Raw genomic sequence first — 16,479 nt, forward strand, 5'->3', positions numbered from 1 at the left:
TCCACCAGCTGCCCTAGTAAAACATTATTATGAAAAAAGAAACCAAAAATCCTCATCATCCAGGCGTAAAGTGTAAGTTGAGCGAATGAGGCGATTTTAAAAGAAAAAACAGTCTTTGACCGTTTTGCATTAACTGAGCTTTTTTTTTTTTTTTTTTTAAATAACATACTCTACATAGAAAAGGCCGATTTTTCTGTCCCTTTGTTGAATTTTGTACAGTTTGGCTTCATGCCGAAGCACAACTGTGAGAAAAATTTCAGCATCAATTTTTATTTTTAGGCAACAGAACATTAAAAAAAAAAAAAAAAAAAAAAAAAGCACCCTGTATAAATAGAAAACGTAAAAAGACGTACCAAATTTAAGTATTAAATTGAGTTTTCATGAACTGAGGAACCTGATGAACAAAAACTGGGTGAAAAAACGCCGAAAAGGTACAGCTCCCCTCACCTGCCAAATGATGAATACGCGGTGGGAAATTCAACAAGAGACCGACCGGTCCACCGGGATTTGTCCAGGTGGTCCCGATGGCCGGTCCAACTATGGGTGAATACGTCGATCTCCTCTGCTTTTAGCTATTCGCCAAATTCAGTTTGAATGACAGTGTAGCAAATACATGGTTCGTTCACATTAATTATTCAGCGATCTTTTTCAAAGGTTCTGGAAAATTTGATCTGTGTTTATAAAATGCAGCTCCGTATCGACCGACATATTATTACATAAAGAGCAGCCATGTGCTGGAACAAACCAATAATTTCCCTTGTATTTTTAACCCCTTTTTTTCATATTTTACAAACTTTCAAGGGCAGGGAATGATTCATTTCTAGACTCGATACTTTCTTAGACTTTCACAGTCCAGTGTGGAAACATCGGAAAGTCCAGCGGCATCATTGTTTACTGACAATGATGGGAAACAGCTGAGGAATCAAATGAAGCGTACCTAAGCGTAACGGTCTGAAGTTAAAATGATAATGTACCACACGATTAAGTAAATTAAGGGATTAAGGGATCTGCGGGGATTTTTAACAATCATCACTGTGGCTTCAGAGAACAGTGTACAAGCTAGAAAAAAAGAATAAAAAAGAAAAAAAAAATCGGAAAAAAAGTCCAGATCAGCTGATGATGATATCAAAATCAGACACTTTCATGTCTTCAACCACTAAAACCAAAAACACAAAAAAAAGTTCTCAAAAGATGATCTCAAAAAGGCGGAACAGAGGGAAGAGTGAATCTCAAATCAAATGGACACAATAAATGTCAATAATCTTCTGTCAAACAGAGAACAGCTCTTTGGAAGTTCTTCTGACATAAAGTCACAGTTCAACAAACTCAGCAGTTTCAACATCCAAAGTGATGATCGTCAGAGGTCTTCTCAGAGGTTTCCAAATCAAGACGTCGCATCCAACCTGCATCATCTCATGACCTATCACTAGGAAGAGGAAACCACAGCGCTGCCTGAGTGTCATTTCACAGAACTGCTGCGGAAAAAGATAAAACATCCAGTTGTTGCTGTAAAGGCCTCAGCGGGTCCTTCTCAGAAGTTCTGCTGCCGTCGTTTTTTGGCCTTGATGGCGTCCATGATGGGCTGTCTCTTGGCCTGGTAGCGCTGATGGATCTCCTCGATCTCCTGCTCCATCTGAGGGTCCAGAGAGGCGAGTCTCATCCGCAGCTCCTCCACCGACCACGTGCTTACCTAAACAGAGACACATCAAGCTGGGTCAGCACTGATACTCCTACCTGTCTGAAGCCACCAGACACACTGCCACAGTCTGGTCTTCTCCCCACTATCCCTTCAAAATGTCGCTAGACTGGGGCCAGTGCTGACCTACAGTGTGACCCCCAGTCACGCAAAACTCAGCTGCTCATGTTGTAACTCCAACCAGGCGTAGACACACTAAGGCTGCAACAAACAATTATGTTCATTATTGATTATTCTGCAGATGATTTTCTCAATAGATTGATTAATCATTTTGACCATGACATGTCAGATAAAGAAGAAAAACGCCTGTTACAATTTCCAAAGACCAAGGTCACTTTTTCAATCTACTTGTTTTGTTCAACCAACCAAGCCTCCAAAACCCAAAGATATTCAGTTTCACGAAACAGAGAAAAACTGAACATTTTCACGTTGGAGAAGCTGGAGCCAGTAAATGTTTGGCATTTTTACTGGAATAAAGATCGAAAACGCTAAACTGATTTTTAAAGTAGTTGCAGATTAATTTTTAATCGACTAATTGATTAATTGTTACAGTTCTAACACATTACAAATGGGAAAAAAATCCCTGCACCAGTAAAATCTTAAATTATTAATTTATGTCGTCATTCAAACTGGTTTATGACTTTAATAGGTTTTACCTGTAAAATCTAATTCAATCCAATACAACAGCTCAGCTATAATTTCCACCTTCACAGAGATGACAATGTTCTGTTTTGACTCACACTGTCAGGGAGGCGTTTGTGGTGTTTTGCCCACCTCATTTACAAACACGAGGGAGGAAGAATATTAGAAACACATTTCAATATAACGTAGTGCAGTCCGACACCCAGTAACTACGGCCATTATAGCTTCACAAAAGGTAAAATATGAGGCAGAGCTGTTTTTAATGGATTGCATTAGATTGTAGAGGTGCTCCAAATAAAGCGGCCAGGGAGTGTATGTGCCAACTTGATGCCTCCAGAATTTTTACCCAATAGATATTGTTGAGTTAACAATCACAAAATAATAACAATCTCACCTACTAAATGGACCTTGAGTTGTGACTGTTCTGTCAACTACTGTCTCCAAGGTCGAGAATGAATTTAAGCATTTGAGCCAATGTTGATGGAAATTCCTTCAAGTGATGATAAAAAAAAAAATGGAAATCTGAACATCTACAATTCTGTGACAACTGGTTCAACTATCTGAAGATGAAGACCATGCACTGTGATGGAAAGCGTCAGTAAAGCTACAGAATGGACCTTAAAGTGACTGTGTTTTGTCAACTGCTGTTTCCAAGGTAAAGAATTAACTTTGAAGGTCGAAATGGTCCAACAATGGCTTGACAAACAATTACTCAGTGACATAGACGACCTTAATTATGCTGTCATCATCTTGTTTCACATCTAAGATCTTCAACATTACTGCTATTGGCTGCATGTGTACTCCAGAGTCACTTCCTCAAATTTACACTTGCAAACGGGTCCCAGATTCACTGCCTCAAAGGTTTGGGAGTTTTTCAAACCCTTTAAAAGTCTATTATTCAACCGTTGGAGAGTTTATATCACCTAAAAAGGCTGGATATGAAGCTAGTTACTCTCTGTAAAAACGACTTCTCTTCCTTATTGATATAATCCTGTGCAGATAGAGGATTTCATGACTGGAAGCCCAGGGATCAATCGGTAACAAGTCCATTAATGGATACTTAAGAAAAACTTCACCACAACTTAAAAATATCTCAGGCATGACACTGATAACCATGGTGTCTGATAAGTGTTATCTATTTTAGTAGCTTTCAAAGGCTACAGCTATTGACATTTATTCAATCTCCCTATCTCTCTGTTGTAGGCCCCTAGATAGGGACCTGGTGCCTGCTTCAGCTTCTCCCCGGGGGATTTCCCCCTCTCGGCTTTTACCAGCAGCACTTCGCTCTCAGGCTATTTATTACCCACAATCAATGGAGCTAAAATAACACTGGCATCCTACTCCGCTGGACAGATAATGGCGAAGAGAGGATGGAAGGTCTTGCAACTGGACTACACCAGGATCAAGGTAAAACGGATACTGAGGGCGAATACCTCAAATAATTTTTTAACCCTCATATTGTTTTTGGCCCGAGACCTGGGGCAACATTCACTGTAAATCCAAATTTTTTCAATATTCCCTCAGTGATCAGTTAAGTTTACTGTTTGCAGGAATACTCCACTTACACATCAAAATGGACTAAAACATCCAGAGAAACTAATCAAACAACTGCTGCAGCATAATCTACTTTCTCCATAATGGAGCTAAATAAAATTCCTGTGTTGCACCGTCACCGCCTCATACTGTAGCTAATATACAGGTTCATTATATAATGAGCCTACATAGGCTCATGTAATAAAGACTGATGTTTATTAACTGTCAGTTAGTCACCTTACAATCTAGCTAGCACTTTGCCACTAATCAGGTTTAAATTCATAGATTTAAATCTAAAACATCATATGAAAACAGGTTGCAGGTGGAGCAAGTGTGCAAAACTTTCGTAGAAACAGAGCCAGGGGCAAACAGGCCGGGCGGTATTTCAAACGAGCGACGCGTCGCTCGGCCTGTTTGCTGAAGCACAGAGCAGGTTAGGACATCGTCATTGGGAAACACTGAAATAATCTGATGTTCGCTCGCTCGCTCGTCCGCATCGCGTCCAGTTAGGAATCGCTGTTAGCTGCAGCCCTAAATATGTTTTTCTTGATCCAACTGTCCATTGAAATCCATTGTAACACCCGTGAATCAACGCTGACTACTGCCGTTGTCCACAAAGGAGTAAGCTACAAGCCCCTCAGAGCCACCTTTCGTACCTACATGGCTGAGTGTTTGAGACTCAAAAGACAAATTTTTTGTGGAGTATTCCTTTAAACAAATGCGGTTAAACACATAAAACTCTTCAAAACTGCTGCTAATAAATGTTTTCTGGCTTTGCTGGGGCTCACCCATCTGTTTACAAAACCCATCTCTTCAATAAACATATTGATTGAACATACCTGGTCAGTTGAAGACATTTTGACCGGAAACCAACAAAAACAAGGTGAAACACCTTCACAAAAGTGACTGTACAGGCTTCGTCAACACCGCTGTCCTTAGAATTTGCAAACAGTTATGAATTATAGATTTAAGAGAGGTTTTTCTTTATCAGGGTAAGGTCATCATAATGGGGCAATAAAAACAAAAAGACCAAGAAAGAAATGCATTAATATTCCTTCTGACAATGTATGTTCTTAAAATTGTTGCCACTATAGTACAATATTTATAGCCGACTGTAGTAGCTGCAATGTTTTGTTTGCAAAGAACAGAAAAACACTTAAGGTCATTAAACATTTAGCATTTGAGCTAACAGCCGACAAACGGTTTGCTCTCATGTTCACTCCCTCTATCACAAACACGGATCCAATAGAAAAGACGGAGCTAAACTCCGAAATATCTCTGAAAAAAAAAAATTAAAATGAAAAGCTTGGAAGCACTTAGAGGCTGTAAAAGAAATGAAAGGTAGAATAAACAACGAGGCTTTGGTTTTATTTTAAGTGGGGAAAAATAGTAAATGTCTTCCTTAACAGATCTTTTTCCCTAGACATAACTCTTTCAGTGGAATGATACAAGAGAACAGGCGTGGTGATACAAGCCAAGAAGATATGAGAATATGGGAATGCAAACTGAAGGAATGCACGCTCTGTACCTTTGTTGTTTTTCTTGCACAACCCTAATCATTTAAATAAAAGTAGCTATAATCAGTAATTTCAGGAAAATGAACAGTTACAAGAAGATATCTGGAGTTTCTTCAAAGTGAATGGAAGTAACTTTGCAAATTGTGAAGAATAGTTTGGAAACAGAGAGACAAAAAAACAAAACCCAAAAAAGCTTAATACAAGCTCAAAAATTGCCTCCAAAAATGTCTAAAAATCTGCCTTCAGTCTAAATCTCAAGTCCATTTCACCAAAATTTAAACCAATGTGGTCTCCAGAACAAGTTCTGTTGATGGTTTCCAAGTCAATACGAAAACCAGCAGTCTACTGTGTGTTATGGATGGACCACTAAAAACCACTGTCAGGAAACCCAACACACACACACTGTGCCCTCTTTATGTAGAGTTTCACTATTACACTGAAGGACACCTGGACAGAACAGGTGCGTGATGATGGGCTCATTAACTGCTGACGGGTTTGAACCTGCAGCCTGAGATTTTAACCTTCTGTCAGGATCTGTTTGATAAGACTGTGGACTCCTTGAGATGTATTCTGGGAAGACAGAAAGGATGGAAGAAAGGAGGGATGAGAGATGGAAAAAAAGAAAACCAATAAGGTACGAAGAAAAATAGATAAAGGGAAGAAAAATAGAAAAAAAGGGGCGAGGACAGAACGGAGCAATTGAGGGAGATTGGTTGTTCTCTGTCTGCTTCTCATGAATAATAACGTAGGTTAGTGCTTTCCCACCACGTGTTGTATGCTGCTTTGTCACTTCACTTAACTGGCCGAAGATAAAACTACAGATAAAATGGTAAATATTAAGACAAGGCAGCTAAATATACGTCTAAAATACTATGTGACATACATGAGCCTTATATAAAAATATTAAACCAGAGGGGTGATTAATTGCTGAGACTCAATTTGGGACTTCTACTGTACTGATACAATTACTATAACTCTGGTATTTACCTGAGAAAGTCTGGAGATACAGTAGGGGTCTCCTTACACAGTAAAATTAAACTTAAGCTAAAAAAACAACAACAACAAAAACAAAAAAAACGCATATGTAAACCACAAACTCATGGAGCTGTCAACCAGGCAACATGCGATAGGCTTCCTGTCCCAGATAACGACATTAAAAAAACATCTGGTAGCAAAATACGAAAATAGCAGAGTAGATAGATCTAAAATTAAACACAGTCAGCATGAAGCTGTCAACAAGCTGCCTCAAAGTATTAAAGATCCAGGAAGGAATTAGCTTTTTATCCTCACATTTGCAAGTCTAATGGAACGACAAATCCCCCCGAGCGGCATCTGTGGCTTCAAGTGTAGCCTCATATTTGACTTTACTTTCACTGCCTGAAACCTTAAACGGTGCAGTAAAGCACAGAGATACGCGCTTTATGTTGTGTTGTACTTCCATTGCTAGACGCTACAAGGTCCTGCCGTCTCTGTAAACACTGAGTCACTGTGATAATTGTCACCGTGTCTCCGTGTCAGTAAAAATGGGGCAAATTCCTCTTAACTCAACCGTGTGTGTCAGAAGTAAACGTACATTTTTTAAATGCTAAAAACGCCAAAAGATGTCGAACTTGTACCAGGACCGGAAAATAAGGCCGATGCTTTCACTGTAATGCAGTGTTCTCTAAATGATTCTTAATCATTTGATTATGCACTTTTGTAATCAATCAAGTGCTGGATAAGACATACCCCTCAAAGCTGTTATTAGCGAGACGTTTTGTCCATAAAGTGTAATGAGACTGTAACTGTTTAATCTTTGAAATAGACTTTTTGGCCATTGGTCAAATATTGAATAACAGAGCATGGGGAGGAATCCTGATCGGTGGAAAACATGACTTTGGTATTTCATAAAGTTTTAATGGTGAATCCATCACTGATCTTTGACGTAGCAAAGATTGATTCACCTCTTATTCCAGTAACTCTAAAGAGCTTTGAGCGCATCTTGGCTCAACCAGAGGAATGAGCTGCCCTTGGAAAACAAAGCATGACATGAAGTATCTTCTTCGTTGTTGTTGTTTTGGTTTTTTTTGTTGCAAATTTTAAACAAGGCTTGAAATAACAATAGTGCACATTGCTTATATTCACTGATCACAGTGACGGAGGACAGTGTAGTAAATGTTAGAGACAACTCTTTTTTATTTTTCTCTTTCTCCCTGAACCTGAACTTTGAGTTGGACCATATCTGCTACCTGACTGACGCCCCTGTGAGATGATCTACTTACTGAAGATGATCATGCGCTTTGTGTGAGACATCTACTACATTTGAGTATGTGGGTGTCACAGCAATGAGTGATACGGCTACTGAAAACAACGCTGTGTGTGTGTGTGTGTGTGTGTGTGTGAGAGAGAGGGAGGACGGCCTGTGTGTTTCGCTGTGAACACTTCAAGTATTAAACGATCCAGGAGAACAAGGGTGAAAATCAGGGTCAGCCAGCGGTTACCTGTCACCGGCTGTTAGCGTAACAATCCTCAAATGCAAACTGGCACAGATCTGGGTCTCAATAGGTGCATGTAACACTACACACAAACACGCAGAAACACACAGATACGTCACGTCACATTCTGCAGTTATGAAGCCGCGCATGCATTTCCCCCCACTATACGAACACACACGTGCTGACACGCCATCGCACAATTCAACATTTCACAGAATTATAGCTGTACGTGACTCCTGCTAATAATCACTGCTGGCAAAATTCAGATTTTCTTCTTTTAACAATCACAGATATCAAGAAATTGTCACCTAGTTGTCTGGGAAACAGATTTATTGTTCTGGTAACCCCTTCAAGTGTGCTTTGCAGCAGATGAGAAAGAAGAGGCTTCAGTGTCCTCTGAATATCTACAGCTGAACAGGAAGCGGTGTGGCCTGGTAAGAGAAACCACCTTGTATTTAAAGGTCACATATTTAATATTTAATTCCAGCAATAGCAATTTGTCCTGCTTAAATGTCCCCGAGCAAGACAAACAACCGCAGCTTTCTAACTCACTGTAATATGCTCTCCGCAGAGGCATCAGCTAAGTGCCCTGAAGTGTAAAGGCACTCAGAAATCTGAGAACAAAGTTTGTCGACCTAAGGTGGTGCATAAACATCAACCCCACAATGATTTCTAAGCACGACTTTTGGCAACAAAACTGAGGAAATTACTTACGAAATGACAGAAAAACTTGAAAAACCTTTAATAACGTGATCTTAATACCTTAGAAGGCTTTGATTTCAATTATTTAAGATTATTTCTGAATTCCTTTACACATTGGAGGTCTTTAAAGGCCAGGACCCTGTGCACAGGAGACCCGATCTGAACAGACCTGAGGATAATTCGACCCGATCCACGATGCTGTTGACCTTAACAGACCCAGACAGAGAGAGAACATGACACAAACTGCAGCCATGGTCAAGGAGAGCAGCGCTACACGTTGTTTTTACTGCCTATCACAGCTCAGACTCTGTCTCGCATCAGAAACACACATTTTTCTGCAATGATTTCAACACAGTGCGATCAGAGGTAATAGCGAGTCCACGTACAGTCCTGGTTGAAATTACTGGCAGCCCTGAATTTTAAATACAGAATTTAGAATATCTTAAGTGAAAAATACAAATTAACCAATTTTGTACAACCAATTTATTTTAATAAAATGTCCAAGGTTACTGAACAAAAAATAAATAAATAATTTTTTTTTTTTAAATTGCGTAATAGCAAAATAATACAAACACAAAATGTACCCCAGACACAATTATTGAGATCCTTCACTAATATTTGGTTGCAGAAGCTTTGGCAACGATGACAGCCTCGTAAAGCTTCTTGTCGCCATCTAGAGGCTTCTTGTAGCTGTCTGCTGGTAGTTTCTGCCACTATTCCACTGCTATGCGTTCAAGCTCTTTTAAGTTTACAGGCGTTTGCTATGGCACGTCTCAGCTTTAGCTTTTCAGATTTAGGTCAGGAGTCATTGCTGCCAGTTTAAAACTTTATTCCTTCCTTTATTTATTATTATTATGATTTATTAATTTATTATTTATTTCATTCCTTTGACACTTTCAATGCCTCCAGCACCAGAGGCAGCAAAGCAGCCCCACAGCCTAATAGAACCTCCACCATGTTTTCCCTATGGGCTTCATTTCGTCACCTATAATCAAACTGGTGTGTTTCATTCCAAAAGACCACTACTTTGGTTTCATCTGTCCATAGAACATTACCCCAGAAAGACTGTGGCTTATCTGTCAAATGTTTTTGAAAACATTAGTCTGGTCTTTTTGTGCCTTTATTTCAATATTGGTGTCCTCCTTGGCCTTCGCCCATTGAGCCCTACTTGGTTTAATGTGCGGTTAATGGACTGGATTTATGGTGATTTTGTAACAGGCTTGAAGCTCAGCAGAGTGACTGGCTGTGTCTGTAGTTGTCCAGACGAGTTAAGAAGACAACTTTCTGTCTAAGATCTCATAGCCACACAGCCGTTGTCATTAACCTGCTTTCTTTATGTTTATTTTGTCAGATGATGTCGTGACCATAAAATAACGATTTAGTCAGCCGGGCTCTTTGTGTCCGGCTCCTTATTAGACATTGAAAAGAAGAAGAGATGAACCCGTTTTCATGTTGTTTAGGTGTTTCCCTGTGGACAGAGGTCTCTACAAAAGAAACCTGGAACTGCAGGTGCAAATCATTTTCACACGAAAACTGCGTTTCAAAATTTAAGACTTAATGAAGACGTAGTCTCCGTCTCCGTTTGACTGTTAAAAAGCAGCCACCTTGTGGCTAATCTGTGTCATGTTCACGGGGCCCTCTGAAAACTACGGTAGTCACGGTAACGCCGATACTGGAACTTTTTACCATCAGAATGTATCACCGCGGTATAGAGTAAAACTGGTACAACTGCAACACCTCTCCTGGAATACAGGAAGACCTTTACTTCACAATGAACATATTCACACTTCTACAGCTCAGTAATTCACAGTATCTGACACACACACACACACACGTCAGTTCTAACTTACCACTTCGAGATCTCCTTCACTGGGCAGTTTGCGGTTGTCTGCATTGTTTTCTCCTCTTCCTCCTCCGTTGTTATGACTGTTGGCCTCCTTCTCTTTCTGCTCAAAGTACTCCAGGAAGGACGGCTTAGCTGGCTGCATCGTCTCATCTCTCCCTGTAAAACACAGCACCAACATTTGCTTTATGACAGCAGATGCACAGTAATTTGTTTTGAACCACGTTTATGGTTAATGTTAGAACAGAAATGCACGCACATAAGAGGAATTTAAGGCATTACATACGGTAAATTCAGCAGTAGACTGTGCATATTCACTTATATAACTTGGGCAAAGAGACAAACGGTTCCACTGAAGCGTAGCCCCACCAGTAGATGGGCCCCCACTGCTGTCCTAGCAAGAGGATGTAGGCTTGGTTGAAATATTGGGTTGGTTTAATTTGGCTTCTCATGATGAGGTAACGAAATGCTCTCTGCATTCAAACATTTAAGATATACTGGTTGTAACTACAGTATTGTTCTCAGTCGCTAGCAACGATGGAAGTTATTTATTAGGAGTTAAGACATTTTTTTAAAAAATGTTCAAGATAATAGAATATTATTTTGAGATAATGTGGTACAGAATAATTCAAACAAATAGAGTGCCTTTAAAAAAAGCTCCCCTCGTTACCCTTGGACTTCTTGAATTTTTTATTTTTGTTTTTCGATAAAGGCGGCCCTCTGCTGGCGTTAGATTTTAATAATTTATCAGAAATTAGTTGTGTGTTTTTTGGCCTTTTAACCAGTGTCAAACACTCTAATAGCATCCACTGAGATTGCATTTTGCAATTAATATAAAGCATGAAAAGGTCAGAGAGGGTGGTGACTGTTTTTTTGTTGTTGTTGTTAATAAGCACTGTACTATTGTGAGCATGCAGGTCAACAATCTAACTCACTGCACCATCACTGCAGATTCAGCATCCAGTCAGCTTAAAGGCCACAAGAGGCTGCAGCCGGAGAGAGCAAAGCAAAACAAGTTTCCCCCTTCTTGGCGCACACAGTCAGTGACAGCAGACTTCCACTACAAGCTAGTTACAAGCCAGTTGCATCCAAAAATGAAACTATACAAGCAAAGACAGCAGCAGTTTGCACAAGCAGATTACAATGATATTCTAGAATCAGTGTTAAAATGTGTGCAGCAGTGTGGCATGAGTGTGAAAACTGTCCTTCAACCAGGAGATGTCAGTGCCAACACTAATGTAAGCAAGCAAGTGTCCCTGATCAACCCCCCCAACATTTACCGGGCAAACATAAAGAAAATTTCCCTTCGGGGATCAGTAAAATATTGCGTTATTAAAGCAGCAATAGGTACGGAACAAGATTACCATAATATACTTGTGCTAACTTGAGACAATTGTTTATCAGTACCAGTGAGTCACTTGGACCAGTCCCCTGAAATTTGACACTTTTAAAACTCACAGACATGAAGGTCAAAAGAGGGGGAAAGACATTTAACACTGACAGCAAAGACATATTTGAATGCATTTTCCTCCGAGCGCACTACATGCTACTGAAAACGTGAAACCACTAAGATGAACTTTTCAATCAGTTTAAAAGGCATTTGACTTCTAAAACCTACAAGCATTATAAAGGTGCTTTATTTGATTAAATTCACAGAGGCGTTAAACTCAGGAACTACAGTATGACCAGCCTGTCTCTCTCAGCAGTAATGTCATTTTAATTTATTTTAATTATCAACCATATTTACATATACTGGCTGCACGTGACCTCTTTTTACAATTTGTAATGATTACATGGGGGATCAAAAAATCATCAAGTCCTCCCAAACAACACAACTACTTTTAAGATGTGAATGAGTGCAGTGGGACAGAGAGGTATTTCTAAATGAAAATGCAAAAATCATTTAGAGGAGTGGTTCACATAGGTCTAAGCTACATGACTGCAAAGACGACTTTCAGTCCTTCACGTGTCTCTGTAAAACAACAGCATTTGAAATGGGAAAGCTATTTTCATTAGGCTTTCTGTATGGTTCACAAAGTCAAATTTAAGATTTTTAAAGGCCTTTTCAACGCAACATTGAATACAATTTAATGCCCGTTTCACCATCATACCGGCCACCAAATTAAAGTATCATGGAAAACCAGTAGGGACGACATGGCCTTGAATTATTTACTAATATATCTCTTTTTTGGCAGGACCACAAGAGCGGGACCAGCACTAAGAAACAGGAATGTCCGAGTGAGTGTGTGAGAAAGTTACACCATTGGTCGGCCGGCCGAGTGTTTGAGCTTCCTCATTGGTCGTTGTGCTTTCAAAATGAATTTAGAAAACATTTTCTATCACATCATCAGGGTGGTGTTCACAAGCAGTGTGGCCAACTTGGTGCCTTTGTCACTAGATTTATCAACTTTTCATACCCTTTTAGCGATTTTTCTTCACAAAAGTACCTAGTGACAAATCTAGGGACTGTTTGGACAGAACCTTAGCTACTTTACGCGTCTCATTCAATTGATCGCACGGTAGCTGCCACAGATTTGAATGAGCTTCTAACTTTCACTCTGAGTGATCATTTTACAGGTGAATAGAGCCGGAACCACAGCACAGCTGTTGTCTTTCACTTATGTGTGTGGCGATTTTGTCAGACGATGACAGTTATAAAAATCAGTATTTTAGCAGTGCAGGGCAGCAGCTTGGAAATGACTGCTGGTTAACATACAGTTTTAATGGGCTGCGTTTCAGTCACTATTTCATACTTGTTCCGTTGTCTGACAACAGAAACAGAAAAATGTGAAAATGAGAACAGCTTTATTGGACATTCAGTTGTATTAAACTACTGTACATGTGAGCACAGAGAGTAGGACAGGAGCAAACAGATAAACTGCGGTCCAGCCACATACAAGGTTTTGACCTAGTCTCCTTTCAAGACTTCCTGAGAAGCACACAACAATAATTACCGATGAAACAAATGAATAAAATAACACAAACTGAACCAGAAAATGGATAAAAGATTAACTCATTTTAGTAAAAATAAATTTTTGCTAAAACTGACACTCGCCCATTATTAGATGATGAGATTCATAAGTTTCTGTAGTGGCAGGTCTACAGTTCCGATGGTGGTAACTGAAACTCCTCAACAATAACTTAGTTTATAGGTGTATAATGTCCCCAGCAGCCCACAATTCGATATAAAATCATTTTACAGTTTACACAACGAGGCTTTTTAACACCGTCTAAGGTCTTCTTTCTTCTTTTTTGTGCAATGAAAATATAATTAGAAATGTATGTAATGTTATGTTGTCTAATGTCTGTGATAATACGATAATAAAACCGAGTATTTAAAAAAATGCAATAAAAATGAAATCAATTATGTATGCATTTGAGATACACATATCAGGAAAATTACAACACTAAAAAAAAAAAAACAGAAAACTGCAACAGAAAAGATGAGGAACATAAAAAAAAAAGGATCCTAAAAGGGAAAAAGTTGAAAGAACCTTTATTCTGTATATATGGTCATGAATGGGACATAATAAGTGTTGGATTGATGACATACGTGTGTGGATAAAGACAGCATCAGTGTGTTAGTATATGTATACCGGTGTGTAGAGTTGCTGAGACAGTACTGGTTCACTGGACAAATCCTTGTCTGCATTGCTAATTTTGCCCAGATGAGCCCACGAGTGGAAAAAAATCAGCGAGTGCATCGGTTTAGTTCAGTGTTTGATTTATGGCTTTAATAAGCTTCTGTGATGTTACAGAGGCTGCAGCATCTACTCATACAGTAAACTGTGAATGCTGTGCAAACAGTTGCTGCTAAGACTTCATATTATTTACTTTTCACTGTGGTTTATTAGGTTGACCCTTAAACTCTTCATTATTATCATGTAAGATTATTCACAGATTTACAGTATAGCAACATCTTGCTCCTCTCAGGCTTGTTTTAATTTGACAGTAAAGTCCTGGATAGAGGAAAATCTGATGTCATATCAAAAGGAAATGAGAACTGGTTTTCATGTGTACTTAAAATAAATTTATGGCCAATAATCAGATTATATACTGTAAATGGACAAATAATTACTGGAGTGCCAAGACCGTGACTCAGAGATGAACTGTTGTAAGCTGTAATGGACATAGAGTGTTTTGATCAGGTTTTATAGCATTTACATTAGATAAGTAAAAGGTTTTTCTGATATAAAGAGGGACTAAACTTATCTTTATTTGTTTAAAGTGATTGAAACCTCTTTTGTTTGCTCTCTCCAGAGTGTAAGGTCAGCTGAAAACAAGAATCCAGGAGCTGGAAGGGTTTCAATATCTTGCTTTGAATCTAATCAGGGAGAGTCTACATACACACACTGAAACTCAAACCTGTTTTTATAACCTGGGATATCCCTGACCACAAATTCCTAAATCTCCAAGTAACCCTCGTTTAGAGATTACATCCAAGACGCCAGATTTAGCAGGGCTGAAACTTGGCTCTCCAGTTCCCCGGCTGAGCCACAGCTGATAATTCAGACAATGTCAAACTATGCTTGGGGTTCACTCAATAGTATATTTAGCTAAAGGCCCTAAAATGTACATCAGTGTATCAACACGTGACATATTAAAGAATACCCCAACATAATGTGTCTTAAATTGTTGGGCCATTACCAGCTGCCGCAATGGTCTCGATGCTGCGTGGCATCAATTTTCTCCCCTCGTTTATTAAGGCTTGTCTTTTTATTTACTACCCATCCCATTAATGATCTCCTACTCAGCATTTATATTGTTAACCCAATTTTGGCAATTAGTTGCAATAGGGAATGGAAACCTCAAAACATCAGATATAAATGTGAGGAGTTTCATCTTTAAAATGGACTGAAAATTGCCTGAGCAGTGGCTCATTAGAAAGATCTTTAACTGGGACATTTTCCATGGACATCCCTGGATAACAGAGTTAATTATTTTTTTATATTTCAAAACAGGTTTCGGTGTAATATTCATGATGCCGAGCACAAATTGTTCCAGATCCTCTAGGGAAAGATGGCCTGTTCATTTTCGATACAAACCTAAATTACCAACATCTTGTCTGATGACAAACAACTACTAAATGGAATCTGGTGTGAAGAAGAACTTAACCAAACGTCAAAAGATCTCCGTGTGCACAGGTAATTACCTTTAGCTTTAGAAACAATCAGGTTTACAGGTCTACCTGAAGAGAGGAGACCTGGTTTGTTATGGGAAATGTAGACACAAGGTAATGTTACAAGTTATGTTCATGACAAATATTTCACTACTGCAGTGGTATTTGTTGGTGTCTCAGAAATCCATCTGGGTTGGGCACTTGTATGTGCAGGACACAATAACTGACGTAACTAACCAGTTAGCTAGCACAGTGTGATACAGCTGTCCATTTGTGGCCAATTTGAACAAAGGTTTATTAGCTTCAATAGCAACAGTATTGCAGCTGCTGTGCCACACACACAGTGCATTCATATGCACTTGAGGTTGAAACTGTCATAGAGTAGCTTCTAGAAGTTTTAGAGAACAAGGTTCTCGAAAGTATCTTGAGTGTGTGTAAACACACTGACTACAACAGAGATTTGCATTTGATTGACTTCCCATAATGTGAAAGAACTGTTAGTACTGTATTTCCCACTGAGAATCAACCAAGAACCAAGTCTGCTACTTTATGCAGTTTTTAGCTCATTTTTCTGGTTGACCAGTCCATATGACTGATTTCTAATGGCTCTGGCTGATGTTTTCTAAAGAGCTGGTTAACCAAACACCAGTTAAAACACCAGTGAGTATTGGACTGACATTCAACAGTACAAAGATGACTCCAATGGGATGTCAACAATACGTGGCTATGTATTTGCTAAACATAGAAGTACGTAATTGTTTGGTGACAGGTTAGCTATAGAGCTGCAATGATTAGCCGATTAATTGATTAGTTGATAGAAATAAAGTTAGACAGCAAATACTTTGATAATTGATTGATCCCTTAAATAATTATTCAAGCAAAAAAGCAAAATATTTGAGGGTTCCAGGTTCAAAATGTGAAAATTCGCTGCTTTTCTTGGTCATACATTATAC

At 39.1% G+C, this 16,479-nt stretch overlaps 1 protein-coding gene across 1 annotated transcript in view; it reads right to left on the reverse strand.

Annotated features, from left to right (window-relative positions):
• Positions 1-328: 328 nt before the first annotated feature.
• The window catches only part of LOC120806953 (serine/threonine-protein kinase 4-like), a 41,330-nt gene continuing 25,179 nt past the window's right edge, over positions 329-16,479 (reverse strand). The window contains exons 10-11 of the mRNA XM_040158521.1: positions 10,415-10,566; positions 329-1,690 (exon numbers count right to left, since the gene is read on the reverse strand). Coding sequence (XP_040014455.1) covers positions 1,532-1,690; positions 10,415-10,566 — 311 coding nt within the window. The 3' untranslated portion in view covers positions 329-1,531. The remainder of the gene's footprint in view (positions 1,691-10,414; positions 10,567-16,479) is intronic.

Source organism: Xiphias gladius, chromosome 21, assembly GCF_016859285.1.
Source record: "Xiphias gladius isolate SHS-SW01 ecotype Sanya breed wild chromosome 21, ASM1685928v1, whole genome shotgun sequence".
NCBI lineage: Eukaryota > Metazoa > Chordata > Actinopteri > Istiophoriformes > Xiphiidae > Xiphias > Xiphias gladius.